The 15,585-nt window shown below is 42.2% G+C and overlaps 1 protein-coding gene across 17 annotated transcripts in view; it reads left to right on the top strand.

Annotated features, from left to right (window-relative positions):
• sulf2a (sulfatase 2a) overlaps window positions 1–15,585 on the top strand; it is a 79,829-nt gene that overhangs the window by 51,902 nt on the left and 12,342 nt on the right. For 15 of the 17 annotated variants that reach the window (XM_061785066.1, XM_061785062.1, XM_061785074.1 and 12 more), the window contains 8 exons: window positions 8,225–8,493; window positions 9,156–9,395; window positions 9,482–9,633; window positions 10,416–10,585; window positions 11,088–11,195; window positions 12,443–12,593; window positions 12,845–13,020; window positions 13,145–13,273. In XM_061785066.1, coding sequence (XP_061641050.1) covers window positions 8,295–8,493; window positions 9,156–9,395; window positions 9,482–9,633; window positions 10,416–10,585; window positions 11,088–11,195; window positions 12,443–12,593; window positions 12,845–13,020; window positions 13,145–13,273 — 1,325 coding nt within the window. In that variant the 5' untranslated portion in view covers window positions 8,225–8,294. The remainder of the gene's footprint in view (window positions 1–8,224; window positions 8,494–9,155; window positions 9,396–9,481; window positions 9,634–10,415; window positions 10,586–11,087; window positions 11,196–12,442; window positions 12,594–12,844; window positions 13,021–13,144; window positions 13,274–15,585) is intronic. The other 2 variants (XM_061785078.1, XM_061785077.1) reach the window with 1 other exon arrangement.

Here is a 15,585-nt window from a genome sequence, read left to right as displayed (position 1 = left end):
CCGAGCCGTGGGGCAATAAGTATGCCCACACCTGCTTGCCACAGCTCACCAGGGGCAACTCCAGAGTGGAAGAGAGTCCAAACCCTCTCAAGAAGAGTGGTACCGGAGCCAAGCTATGTGTTGAGGTGAGCCTAACTATGGCTAGTCGGAATTTCTTGACCTCGTACACAAGTTTAGGCTCTTCCCCTGCCAGAGAGATGTTCCACGTAACCTAGAGCTAGCTTTTGTAACCGGGGAATGGACTTTCCAAGGTCCCCGCATTCAGCCGCCGCCCAGCTCACACTGCACCCGAGCCCCTGGGCCCCTCTTACAGGTGAACATAAATAATTGTTTAAAACCAAACTGTTCTTAAAGATTAAATGTATTGTACTACAAAGTTAAATACAACTAATCTGTTCTTAAGCACTGGTTCTTTCGCGTACCACCAGAGAGAGCCCACGTACCACTAGTGGTACTAGCACCACAATTTAAAGAATCACTGGGGATTTTGCTTGAAATTACCAGGTTCCTTTTGAATGGTGCAAAAAGATTGTGTTTCTGCTAAATTGTGAGAGGGATATGAATAAGTAAAATAATAATAATAATAATAACATCATTATTACAACTTCACCAACAAATGTCTTGTGCCACTTTCTTGTGTCATTTACAGCCAGAATATACCAAACAAACATTCACTTTAACTCACAATTTGGTTATGGTAGGATTGTTTTTTTTAATTAACTAACTTTACTGTATTCAGTGGAGCAAAAGGTGAGGATGAAGGATGGCAGCACACCATTGTTTAATATTATTGTGTAAAAACATTCCACACTGTTTTGAGTAGAATTCCCTTATTCCCGGTCCTCAACTATGCATGGGCACTCTCTCTCACACACACTCGCACACACAGAAGTTTGCGTCACATAAATGTATTCCGTTGCTGAATTTACAACCCCAATTCCAATGAAGTTGGGACGCTGTGTTAAACATAAATAAAAACAGAATACAATGATTTGCAAATCATGTTCATCCTATATTTAATTGAATACACTACAAAGACAAGATATTTAATGTTCAAACTGATCAACTTTATTGTTTTAGCAAATAATCATTAACTTAGAATTTTATGGCTGCAATACGTTCCAAAAAAGCTGGGACATGGTCATGTTTACCACTGTGTTACATCACCTTTTCTTTTAACAACATTCAATAAACGTTTGGGAACTGAGGACACCAATTGTTGAAGCTGTGTAAGTGGAATTCTTTCCCATTCTTGATTGATGTACAGCTTCAGCTGTTCAACAGTCTCGGCTCTCCGTCGTCATATTTTACGCTTCATAATGCGCCCCACATTTTCAATGGGAGACAGGTCTAGACTGCAGGCAGGCCAGTCTTGTACCCGCACTCTTTTACTACGAAGCCACGCTGTTGTAACACATGCAGAAAGTGGTTTGGCATTGTCTTGATGAAATAAGCAGGGGCGTCCATGAAAAAGACGTTGCTTGGATGGCAGCATATGTTTCTCCAAAACCTGTATGTTCCTTTCAGCATTAATGGTGCCTTCACAGATGTGTAAGTTACCCATGCCATTGCACTGACACTGCCCCATACCATCACAGATGCTGGCTTTTGAACTTTGCGTCCATAACGGTCCGAATGGTTCTTTTCCTCTTTGGCCCGGAGGACACGACGTCCACAATTTTCAAAAACAATTTGAAATGTGGACTGGTCGGACCACAGAACTCTTTTCCACTTTGCATCAGTCCATCTTAGATGAGCTCGGGCCCAGAGAAGCTGGCGGCATTTCTGGTTGTTGTTGATAAATGGCTTTTGCTTCGCATAGTAGAGTTTCAAGTTGCACTTACGGATGAAGCGCCGAATTGTCATTGGTCTTCTGAAGTGTTCCTGAGCCCATGTGGTGATATCCTTTACACATTGATGTCGGTTTTTGATGCAGTGCCGCCTGAGGGTATCGAAGTTCACGGGCATTCAATGTTGGTTTTCGGCTTTGCCGCTTGCTTACATGCAGTGATTTCTCCAGATTCTCTGAACCTTTTGATGATATTATGGACCGTAGATGATGAAATCCCTAAATTCCTTGCAATTGTACATTGAGGAACATTGTCCTTAAAATGTTCGACTATTTTATCACGCACTTGTTCACAAAGAGGTGAACCTTGCCCCATCTTTGCTTGTGAATGACTGATTGATTCAGGGAAGCTCCTTTCATACCCAATCATGGCACCCACCTGTTCCCAATTAGCCTGTTCACCTGTGGGATGTTCCTTACAAGTGTTTGATGAGCATTCTTCAACTTTCTCAGTCTTATTTGCCATCTGTCCCAGCTTTTTTGGAACGTGTTACAGCCATAAAATTCCAAGTTCATGATTATTTGCTAAAAACAATAAAGTTTATCAGTTTGAACATTAAATATATTGTCTCTGTATTTTATTCAATTAAATATAGGTTGAACATGATTTGCAAATCATTGTATTCTGTTTTTATTTATCTTTAACACAACGTCCCAACTTCATAGGAATTGTGGTTGTACATCTCAATGCCAACTTTTGTTGGTAAATTGAAGGGTCTTTGGAGATTTCTCGCATTCTATTCCGAACGAGTCATGCCAGTGGGAACAGAGTCACACTGACTCTGTTCCCATTGGCGAAGCCCTGCCAGCCTCAATTATGACCAAAAGGATTGGCTTGATAGCGTTGTAGCACACAATGTTGTTATTTAAACTGTACTTCCATGTTCCTTATTTATTACAAGCAAACTTCTTATGCAGAGGACATCTGAGCTTGTGTTTTTAAGTGTTCAGTTTTATTTTATGAATGCGGCGGCTTTGAATGTTAATGTTGGAGCGAGCTCCATCAGTGACTAAGGTGCTTCAGCTTTGTTTGTTCCGGACTATATGCCTCAAGCTTCATTTCTTTCCTCACGCCTTCCCTGTCTTTTTCTCTGCATCTCTTTCACTCTCAAAATATGTTTGTGGGAACATTTTGGAGCCTGGCTTTCACATCTCTGTCTCATATATGACACCACACCAAGCTGATTAGATTCAAAAGTATATATGCGTGGACTTGTATTCCTTCAGTATGGAATAAGCATCTATTTTTCCCATGTTTATCTCATATTCTAGGTTTCAGTCTATTTTAGGGAGATGCAGAATGGATGAATCACACCTCATGCCCCTCAACACCTCGTGTGTTTTATTTATAGGGGAGCAGTACATTAACGCCTCGGCAAAGTCTTTGGAAGATTTATCAAGCACTCTCTCCCTGGCTTGAGTTATGAAATTTAAGAGTGCCGATGTGCGTGTTATTTGGCAGTGAGACATCCTGTTATGGTGTGTGTATCCATCCTTGTCACCGTCTTACCACCATGTCCATGCTGTGACACCGTCGGGACTGTTGTCACGACATTTATAATTCAGCTTTATCAATAAAAGATGTGCAGCAATAAGGTTTTATCTGGTGATGCAGTGCTCCTGTCTCCCTGAGCCTCTTACAAGTGCATGAATGAAGAGCATGACTTTCTATCCCTGTGCCAACTTAAAGGCATCTCTTCCCATTAGCATACCCTTACGTGATCCTTGTTCCCCACACATGCTTTTAGAAGCTTCTTCCCTACGAAATCATATTCTGCTCTTTCTACCTTATTCCCCTGTCATTCCCCGCAAGCGCCAAGACTTAGGAAAAAACCGTTGGGGAAGTTATTCAAATAACAAGGCTTAGATGGCCATCACAGGAATTATGATGTTGACACTCAAGGCATCGAAGCGTTGTCTGTTTAGACTTTTTCTGTTTCATGCAGACAGATAATAAAGGGTGATAAAAGAGAGTATGAGAAAGCAAACTGAATAGAAAGTAATATATGTGTCAGTTAGAGCTGATAAAAGCCTGAAAATCCAATTAGTCCTTCAGTATCAGGTGGTAGGAATGGGTCCCATGGGAGTAATGCCAGGAAATATCCACCACCGCGGCATGTCAATAGCCCAATAATTTACACACTCTGCTATTGATGGAACACTGTGTAATGTTGAGCTTAATGTTTTCATGGGACTATATTCGGCACCCTTTTTGTAGGCTTTGTCCACAATGGCTCAGAAGATCTATCAAAGGGAAGCACTGTACATACCTCACCACAAATGATGAAAAGTTGACCCATTGGCAGTGGATCTTTTTAATTTGAGCACACTGAGTCCATTCTTTGTTGGCCATAGATGCCCTTGAATCCATTTTGGTCACAGGGTATTCACTGCTGGTTGCAGACAGCCTGTTAGGGGAGTTTCTTTCTGTTGCCAAGTCTTTTTTCCTGTGTGTTTTCGTAGCAGGTGTTTCTTCCCATGCCAAAAAGGAAAAGGAGTAAAGGCATGGAGAGCATATAAGGAAGTAGTAATGTAGTCTGCTGTCTGTATGCTGAATTCTCTACCCTCTTTCCCATGGCTAACCTTTGCCCCCCAAATGTTAGGTCTGTAAACCCTATTGCCATTCCAAATTAACAAAAGGTGGATGAAGTAAATAGCATCCATTCATCCATTTTCTATACCATTTGTCTTTCTTAGAGTCGCAGGTGAGCTGGAGCTTACCCCAGCTGACTTCTGGGCAAAAGGCGGGGCACACCCTTGACTGGTCTCCAGCCAACAACCATTCACACTCACACTCACCTATGGACAATGTTGTCTTTCATTCACCTAATATGCATGTTTCTGGAATTACCAAGTGAAAACCTACGAAAGCATGGGGAGAACATGCAACTAGCTCACCCTGCTGCTTAGTAGTAATACAGTACTATATTATTACTTTGATGACGGTTGTTGCTCATACATAAGGGCTTTTCAACCCGAGAGTCACTTCAAGAAATTACAACTAACCCTGCAAAAACAGGTCTAAATGTGGACGTTTGTTTTTTTAAACTGGAAACATTATTGCTTCTAAAATGGCAAATGTGCACAAGTAAATGAGTATGTCATATTCATTCATGAATCGTGGAATATGTGGTCGTTGTTGTTTAACTTGATTAAGCTTCTACCACTAAGTGTACTTTTACTCAGACTAGCAGACACATTGCTTCTATAGAGTGCACTGTATTATAAACAAGCTTTTGCAACGCACGTTAGTGTCTTTGCGTTGTTTTTGCAGCTCTGTGCGTCTCTAGATTCTTTAAAGACGTTTTTCGTCTGTATGTGGAATGTGGAAACTCTCGTTTTTGCAAGATTATTCCTGTGCAAACGTGGGCTTACCCATATCTTGTCCTTGTTCTTATATTGGCAGGATAAATCCCAGCCTAAACAGCCAATCTAAAATGGGCTATAAAAACAAGGAGTGAGACACACCTCTTAATTCTTTAATTAATTAGTTAATCAATCAGGCACTGGGCTTGGTTCATCTTGATTCTTAATCTCGGCAAGGCAGGGATAATGCCCTTGCTTTCATATTTCTGCTTGGGATGTACTACAACAGGTGTCACCAACCTTTGAGAACTACTTGGGTACTGAATAATGCGAATGGCTACCAGTTTTAAACATATTTCTGAGATAACAAATTTGAGAGAACAAATACTATTATTAACTGTTATTTATGTACAGTATTGTATGTGAAGACACAGATCATATTAATGAAGTCTCACAACAATTATCAACAATGATGTACCAAAATAGAAACGAGATACATATCAATATACCGCTCTTCATTTCTCTGACTGTGTTTACATTTTCAAATGATTACTTTAAAACCATTCCTAGGAAATCTGTGTCCCGTCTCTTTTTTTCTCACGTTAGTGACTCCTGTACGAGAATGTAGAGAGATGATCCAATATTGGGTCTGACCCACAAATAGCATAGGAGACTAGCTTCATAGTTTGATCCATTTTCAGTGCCGTCCATGTCCCAATACTTTTGTCCGTAAGCTGTATCCTGTATGTCAGGTGAAGTGAATGGCATGCCAGTCATGTTGCAATAAAGGATGACCAAGAGTCCCACTGGACTGAAGTGTTGTTATTGTCTTCATCTGCAGACAAGAATTGTTCTGGCCACATCCTCCACGTGGTAGCGCACACACACACGCGCACATGCACACGCACGCACACACTTTCCTCTTTCTGACAGCCGAGCGTCTCAGTGGACATGCTTGCAAACTGTTTATGATTCTGGTTACTGGGGAGTCGGTCTGCTTTGATTGTGTCATAAGATGAAAACATTATTGCAGCCTTTTAGTTCTGCTTGGCAGCTCAATAGTTGGTATTTGGTTTTGCGTTGTATAATTATTTTAATTACTCTGTGGGGTTTATACACGCAATAATAGAAATTGTTATTTAAGGCCGATGTTTCCTGTACAGCGTTTAAAAATAACTAACTGCAGTGTGATGCTTTTAATAGACAGGTTTCTGCTAAAATGCTGAGGTGAATAATTACTGCACATCACTATTACCATCATTTAGCCGTAGCTTTTTCCAACTGCTAAAATATTGTTGTAATTATTTCTGGATGTCATATAATGTCAACGGGGCTGAGATAGGTGAAAAGGGTAATTTAAGACTTAAATATAAATGTACTGTTTGTCCTCATTAAGTTCGGGGTGGAGCTAAAGACTCTCCCAATTGATTTGGGGTGAGAGGAGTGATACACCCTTGAATGGTCGCCAGTCAATCACAGGTGACATAGACAACTATTCACAGTCACACCTATGGACAATTTTATTTTCAATTAACCTAAGGAGCATGTGTTTTGGAATTTTGAAAGGAAGCCGCAGTACTCGCAGAAAACCAATGGCAGACCATGCAAACCCGACACAGGCGGACAAGATCTGACATTTGAAATCAGCACTTCTCAACTGATGTGCTAATCATTTTTTACAGTGAATACAATTTAATGTAATACTATATATTCAATATTGCTCAACTGCAAGTGCATATTATTTAGGAATGGGCGAGTACCGATACCAGGTATCGGTATCTGCCTTATTTCAAGGTATCGGATATTTGTGAAGGCTACCGATACCAGCCACCGACACTGAAGGCCAACATATGTGACATTGAGCAAGTCCTCCTCACCAGTAGTTGGTGCTACACTGCGGTGGTTTGACACATTGGTGGATCATCATGTGCGTCAGAAAGAAAGAAAGAAAGAGAAAGAAAGAAAGAGAAGTCTTTGGTCACAATCATCTGTGATTGTGTTTTGTATCAAAGTACTAGTGGTACCTGGTATAGATGAGTACTCACGTGTGAATACTTATACTAGTATCTGTCTGGAAAAAAAAGTGATCTTGACCATCCCTAATACTATCCATCCATCCATCCATTTTCTGAGCCGCTTCTCCTCACTAGGGTCGCAGGCGTGCTGGAGCACATCCCAGCTATCATCGGGTAGGAGGAGGGGTACACCCTGAACTGGTTGCCAGCCAATCGCAGGGCACATACAAACAAACAACCATTCACGCTCACATTCATACCTACGGGCAATTTAGAGTTGTCTATTAATCTACCATGCATGTTTTTGGGATGTGGGAAGAAACCGGAGTGCCCGGAGAAAACCCACGCAGGCACGGGGAGAACATGCAAACTCCACACAGGCAGGGCCGGGGATTGAACCCCAGTCCTCAGAACTGTGAGGCAGACGCTCTAACCAGTCGTTCACCGTGCCGCCTCCCTAATACTAATTGATAAAAAATCACCAAGATAATGAACTCTAAAATACGTTCCATGAAATAAAAAGATTTTGTGCACATTTCAGTGTTTGCGTTGTTTTTACTGGCTGTGGTGATATTGCCTCATTTGCACATTTCAGCTATTCTGTTCATCAGTTAGAATTTGATTTAAAATTTTCTGATGCCTTCTCATCATCATGCTCCTAATTGACCTCTGTCCTCATTTCCATCCTCTCTTCCCCTTATCCTTTTGAGTCTGTCTTTCACCTCTGTTCCCCATCACTCCCTCCCTCCCACACCCTCACCCTCTCACAGGGTGGTGAGGGCCGAGCTGGCCCCCAGCCCAGGCCCATTAGTCCCCTCCTCGCAGCCATGTGTTCATCACCAGAGATCATTACACCAAGCCAATGACACCACTCTAATGCATCATTAATGATTGATTAATGAGCTGAGCTCAGCTCAAACGAGTGCATTTGTATGGAAGAGCAGCCTGTTATGGCTGTATAAGGCTTGCATCTGCTCTTTTTCACCCGTTTTATTGTGTATGCGTATGTGAGTGTGTTACGTATATCATTCTCAATCTGGGCCTTGTCTCACAGGTCGAGGGAGGTAGCCGAGCACAGTGTGGCTGTGTGAAACACGGGACTGAGGTGACCAGTGGATAGCGTGATGGCAGAGCTGAGGCTTTCCACTCCTCTTCCAATTCTTCTCCTCCTCCTTGCCCTTGGAGGAGTTCTTCCAGTGGCACAGGGCTCTAGTTATCTGTCTGGATATCGCATGAGGTCTCGCCCCCAGCGGGACCGGCAAATCCGAAACATTCGACCAAATATCATTCTCATCCTCACAGATGATCAGGACATAGAGCTGGGTAAGGCTATTATTCTGTTTCTGGGTCTGTAGTCATCCGTCTGTCTATGTCTATCACCCATGCACATGATTATTCTGTCCATAACGAGAAAGTTGGCCTCATGCGGCCTCTTGGCATTGCAACGACTGGCTTAGTCAAAGTCATGTGCTCCACTTGCCACCCCCTCCATCGCTGGCATGAAATACAGGCTGCCTATGCCTACCATTGTTAAGGTGCCAAACGCTAGCCATCTCCCTCCCCACTTAAGTTCTTTAGTTCGTATTGGACTGGAGTGGCTGCATAATAGCCTTGGTGACATTCTTTGTCCTCCGCTGATGGCTAGTGAGAAGACTCTCATTGAAAAGCAGGAATTTATGGTCAAGCATCTGTTTCCCCAAGCAATTACCATCAGCTTGAAAGGCCTTTACTACACAGGAGTCCAAATGGGTCATACTTAACCAAAAAGATTTATTCCTTCATCCTTGCACATGCCTTCCTCTTTCCACCATTAGATGTAATGACTTCAGCTCTCTCATGCCCTATGTTTATATTTTTCACTTTCTACCCTTTTACTCCCTTTTTAGTTCTTCAACTGCTTTATATTGTTTTCTTGTTTCTTTCATCACTACCATTTGCCTCTGACTCTCACCCCCCCTCTGACCCTCTCCACGGTTTTCTCCCAGGCTCAATGCAGGCCATGAACAAAACCCGGCACATCATGGAGAAGGGTGGAACACATTTCTCCAATGCTTTCTCTACCACGCCGATGTGCTGCCCATCTCGCTCCTCCATCCTGACTGGGAAGTACGTCCACAACCACCACACATACACCAACAACGAGAACTGCTCCTCACCCTCATGGCAGGCTCACCACGAGCGACACACCTTCGCGGTCCACCTCAACAACTCTGGCTACAGGACTGGTAAATGTTGCAGTGTCAAAACAGATTCAAAACAGCACACCATTTGCTAATTAGTAATATCGTGTTCTTCCTGGTTTATTGATTAGCTTTCTTTGGAAAGTATCTCAATGAGTATAACGGCTCCTATGTGCCCCCGGGCTGGAGGGAGTGGGTCGCCCTGGTGAAGAACTCTCGCTTCTACAACTACACTCTCTGCCGGAATGGAGTACGAGAGAAACACAGCAGTGACTATTCAAAGGTACCCTTACAATTCCGATTTAAATTAATTGTACTGACCCACCCAGAATTTTGTCCTTAGGAAAATTCCAGACAACATTCTACACATGATTAAAACAACCTCTTCACTCTGCCCAGCCATGGTGAAATCAGATCTCAAAGCTAATCTTTGCTGGAATGAACCGTCCTGCGCGAAGTCCCGATTGACGAGGCTTGCGGGCAAGAATAAATGAAATAAAATAAACCCTACACACCAACCCATATTGCACTGCTGTGACCCCACCAAACGTGTGCTGGGGACAATAAAGGTCAAATATCTAGGAAGTCTTTAGAATGATACACTGCAAAATAATAGAATAGTGTCGGCATCCGTCAAAGTGACTTAAGTCTCTTGGCCCATTCTTTTTCATTATTTATTTTTCTGAAATGCTTTAATATACCATTTCTGATTCAACCATGAAATTGTTAACTCAGAATTGGAATAGGGTTATATTATGGAGTGACTGGTGGTATAATGGTTCATCCGGCTGACTTCTGTGCAGCGGCGTGGGTTCAGTTCTTGCTCAGTGACAGTGCAAGTGTTAGTGTGTGCCCTGTGATTGACTGGTGACCAGTCAGGGCATAGTCTGGTCCTAGGCTCCAGCTGCCCACCACCCAGGATAAGCTGTGTAGAAGATGGAGGGTTAGACGTCAATTAAGAGTCATCATTAAAGTGTCATGCGAGTGGAGCATGAGGTCATAGCAACTACGTCAATGATTTTATGACTCACAATAGCTGGTGAACAATGTGTGTTTCCTCCACAGGATTACCTGACAGACATCATCACCAACGACAGCATCAACTACTTTCGAATGTCCAAGCGGATGTATCCTATCCGTCCTGTCATGATGGTTCTGAGCCATGTTGCCCCTCACGGCCCAGAGGACTCTGCCCCACAGTACAGCTCTGCCTTCCCCAATGCTTCGCAGCACATGTGAGAACATGAGCAACCTTCAGAATGCACACATGAACTACACTGCAGTGTAGCTTTGATTGCATATGAAGCCTTTTCCTATATGGACTTGCACCTGTTTGGACAAATACTGTAGATGCATCTACTTTACAGATGCCCAATTAATCTTCACTGACGAGCACAGAGATCAATTTTTACATTTTGACATGTACAGCTATGTACTTGCTAATAATTCCTCTTCATATTCAAGCTTCATTTCATTTCGCCAATAATTAAAAAAACAAATTCAATAATCTCCGATCGATGTTATCTTCTTCCATTTGCAGGATGTTGTTGGCAGCCTAGCCTCTGAGCGCAGCCAGTGCGTCGCTCCAGTTTATTTGGCTCATGTGATTTTTACACTAGCTGTGCCGCTGTAATGAGCCCTGCTAATTTGTTCCATTTTGTCAGCAATGATCAAGGAGAGACATGAATGTTGTCAATGTAATGCATAGCTAATGATGACAGACGCATACTCCTTCAGAGCCCCCGAGCCTTTGTCTTTTCGACGCTCCATGCTCCTGACTGGTCGACTCGTGCTGCTGGATAATAGAACGTCTGCTACTGGCCTCAAGAGACAAATCCAGGACCAGTAATTAGACTGCACTTCCTACCCCCTCCCTCCTTCTCTTGATTAATCTAATCCCCTCAGCATCATTAACCTGTGCCATGCAGGTTTTAGGTGCTGAATATTTGTAAATTTGACCCCAGTGCCTTCATACAAACTTTTAATTGCTCTTTCTCCATACATTTGCATCCCTTGGTTAGTTTTCCAGTGTCTTTTTCTTCTCTCCGTCTCCCACCTTTTCACATAAGGAGAGGGAGAGGCAGTGATTTCCTGTTGTCTTCTCTTGATAAACCTTCTCATATTGGCACCTTATTCACACTACATTACATTTGCTCGTGTGAATTAAAGCACGAGACAATAGTGTTTATTTAGTTTAATCGATCCCATTTAAAAGATTAAATTCATTTTCCTCTTGGATCGGCTTGATTTAGTTTTGTTTATTCCCAAATAATTAAGCACCCATGTGGTTTGTAGAGAATATTGATCAAATTGTGCTCACCATGTACAAGCCCATTGATTGTACTGCTTTGCATTTTATGTTTGGTAGAGCCTCCAGTTTAGGATTGCATTAATATCTTTCCAGCTACTTTGGAAAGAAAAAGGTCAGCAGAAATCGACAAAGGTCATTACTATGAGAACGCAGTGAATACTTGCTGTGCTATAGAGTGGAATATGAGGTCAAACACTATCCATGTCCATTCTCCATATTCAAATATTGAATTTGAATGAGTCTGGTTCAGGTTGTGTCGTATATTAAGCCACTATTGACTTAAAGTCTGGTAACATTAACATCCCTGACTGCAATGCAAGTGTAAAGAAGTGAAGAAGTTAACTGCTCTACAATAAAACTGTAAAACTAATGTAAAGCATTTAAAGGACGTGAAGAGGGAGTATTGCCGAAGGTGAGGTAACGTCATGTAATGCAACTATGATTTATGTACGTAGGTTCAGAGACATTATAAATTACTGTTGCCATGGTAGTGTGGACATTCATTGATGGGAGTGTATTTTTTTACTGTATGTTCATCCAGTTAGCCACCCCTGCTTTAGGTGCTCACTGACCTGTCCTCTCACAATATATATGGAAGTCCCCCCCTATGATCAAATTATATAACTTCGGGAGTATTGAATTGAGGAAATTCCACTGTCAGTGTAATAACGTACAGCTAAGGATCAGGCACTGTAAAATAGCCCTCTAATTTGCTCTTTTTCCTTAAATTTGGGAGAAACAAACATGAACAGTGAAGCATTTTTGTCGATTCCCTTTTCAGAACTCCGAGCTACAATTATGCTCCTAATCCAGACAAACACTGGATCCTCCGCTACACGGGGCCCATGAGACCTGTGCACATGCAATTTACTAACATGCTGCAGCGCAGGAGGATGCAGACCCTGCTGTCTGTGGATGACAGCATGGAGAAGGTAGGAGGCCAAGTACACAGCCTTTCCACCATGCTTTGGCAAAGAAACGCACACTTCGTCACAGACACAGAAAAGAAAACGATGCATATCCCAGAGTAGCAAGTCCTGAGAGATCTGTGCTTGTTCTAACTGGGGCTTTTTAATATATTCACTGACACACTTGTTATATCATTCAATTCCCTTTTATTTTAAACTGGTACTGGAAATTGTTTTCCTCTAGACGATTATTCAGTGGATTGTATCCCCCATAGATGTACAACATGTTGGTGGAGACGGGTGAACTGGATAACACCTACATCATCTACACATCAGATCACGGCTACCATATTGGCCAGTTTGGGCTAGTGAAGGGCAAATCAATGCCTTATGAGTTTGATATCCGCGTTCCCTTCTATGTACGAGGGCCCAATGTGGAACAAGGTGCCATGTGAGTGACAGATTTTCATGCAAGTTAGGATGCCCTATTGATTTGATTTAACAACAGTTGTTTTTTTTTTTTAGGTCTTTTTAAACCCAAATCAAGTAAATGTTTTGCTTTTGTTGCCGTGCAGTAACCCCCATATGGTCCTGAACATTGACTTAGCGCCAACTCTGCTGGACATGGCTGGTGTTGATATCCCTGCAGAAATGGATGGAAAGTCAATCCTAAAGCTGCTGGACACTGACAAACCAGTGAACAGGTAAACACTTATTTATGCTATAATTTGAGGACCACAACACACTGTCATTTTCTCGAACGTACAGTGGGTACGGAAAGTATTCAGACCGCCTTAAATTGTCACTCTTTTTTTTTATATTTCAGCCATTTGGTAAAATCATTTAAGTTAATTTTTCCTAATTAATGTACACACAGCACCCCATATTGACAGAAAAAAACGTAATTACTGAATTTTTTGGAGATTTATTAAAAAAGTAAAACGGAAATATCACACAGCCATAAGTATTTGCTCAGTATTTAGTAGAAGCACCCTTTTGAGCTAATACAGCCATGAGTCTTTTTGGGAATGATGCCACAAATTTTTCACACCTGGATTTGGGAATCCTCTGCCATTCCTCCTTGCAGATTCTCTCCAGTTCTGTCAGGTTGGATGGTGAACGTTGGTGGGCAGCCATTTTCAGGTCTTTCCAGAGGTGCTCAATTGGGTTTAAGTCAGCGCTCTGTCTGGGCCATTCTAAAACAGTCACAGAGTTGTTCTGAAGCCACTCCTTTGGTATTTTAACTGTGTGCTTAAGGACATTGTCTTTTTTGAATGTGAACCTTCGGCCCAGTCTGAGGTTCTGAGCACTCTGGAGAAGGTTTTCATCCAGGATATCCCTGTACTTGGCCGCATTCATCTTTTCTTCGATTGCAACCAGTCGTCGTGTCCCTGCAGCTGAAAAACACCCCCACAGCATGATGCTGCCACCACCATGCTTCACTGTTGGGACTGTATTGGACAGGTGATGAGCAGTGCCTGGTTTTCTATACACTTTGCCACTTAGAATTAAGGCCAACAATTTCTATCTTGGTCTCATCAGATCAGAGAATCTTATTTCTCACCATCTTGGAGTCCTTCAGGTGTTTTTTTTCCTTTGTGGAACAGAGCCTTTCCATGAATACCAAAAACTAAAAACAACTAATTGATGCTCCCTCCCAAAAGGTTTATATACTAGTAGCCTATATGTACCACGAGAGGGCAGCAAAGTGCTACTTTTCTGTTAGACGGAGCGATGGCCTAACTAAATTAAGCTTCTCCCCTCACTATAACATAATTCCTTAGCACCAAGATGCCACAAGATGGTGCCAAAGCAATGCCTTTATATTAGACCAAGTAGGCCTGGGTAATATGGCAAAACAATTTGCACGATTAATTTTTTCATATCGTCCGATCTCGATCATTATCACAATTTTTTTTAATATTGTTTTAAAAAAAAATTTAAACTGAGTTTTACAGCATCTGTACTGAAAACTGGAGAAATTAGAGACTAGATGAACATTTTATTAACGTGTATTCAGTAAATTAAGGAATAATCAACATGCTACAGCCAAAATAAACAAACTACCCCCCTCTGGGATAATGAAGATGCCTTAAAATGTGAAGACTATAATTTTGAAGTTATGGTGCCACATACAGTGTTAATATTATTTCCACTTGCAAATTTGCATCATCTTTAATTTTTGAAAGGGGATCTTTAATAACAATACCGATTACATAGTTTCGACTTAAAATATAACAATACATTTAACACTATAAATAATCCATCCATTGATCCTCACTCGGGTCGTGGGTATGCTGGCGCCTATCTCAGCTGAAAGGCGGTGTACACCCGGAAAACTGGTCAGCAGCCAATTGCAGAGCACATATAGACAAACAACCATTCGCACTCACGTTCACACCTACGAGCAATTTAGAGATTTCAATTAACCTAATGCCTGTTTTTGGAATGTGGGAGTAAACCGCAGTATCCGGAGAAAACCCATACAGGCACGGGGAGTACATGCAAACTCCACAAAGACGGGGCCGGGGATTGAACCCCGGTCCTCAGAACTGTGAGGCAGATGCTCTAACCAGTCATCCGCCCTAGAGGTGAAAGAGAAATTCTGGAAGGAGCTGGACGAAGTAGTTCTGATGCAGCCCTATGGGGGACACAAGCCAGTGCAAACTGTAGGCCGGTCCCAAGCCCGGATAAATGCAAAGGGTTGCGTCAGGAAGGGCTTAAAACTTTGCCAAACAAATATGAGCGTTCATCCAAAGAATTCCATACCGGATCGGAAGGAGCTGGACGAAGTAGTTCTGAGCATCCCAGACAGAGAGAGAGTTGTGATTGGTGCAGATTTTAATAATGGACATGTTGGTGAAGGAAAACAGGGGTGATGAAGAAGTGATGTGTAAGTTTGGCATCCACATAAGGAATCTCGAAGGACAGATGGTGGTAGACTTTGCAAAAAGGATGGAAATGGCTGTAGTGAACACTTTCTTCCAGACGAGGCAGGAACATAGGTTGACCTACA

The sequence above is a fragment of the Phyllopteryx taeniolatus genome, chromosome 9 (assembly GCF_024500385.1).
Source record: "Phyllopteryx taeniolatus isolate TA_2022b chromosome 9, UOR_Ptae_1.2, whole genome shotgun sequence".
Taxonomy (NCBI): Eukaryota; Metazoa; Chordata; class Actinopteri; order Syngnathiformes; family Syngnathidae; genus Phyllopteryx; species Phyllopteryx taeniolatus.
This window is presented reverse-complemented; position numbering and strand designations above follow the sequence as displayed.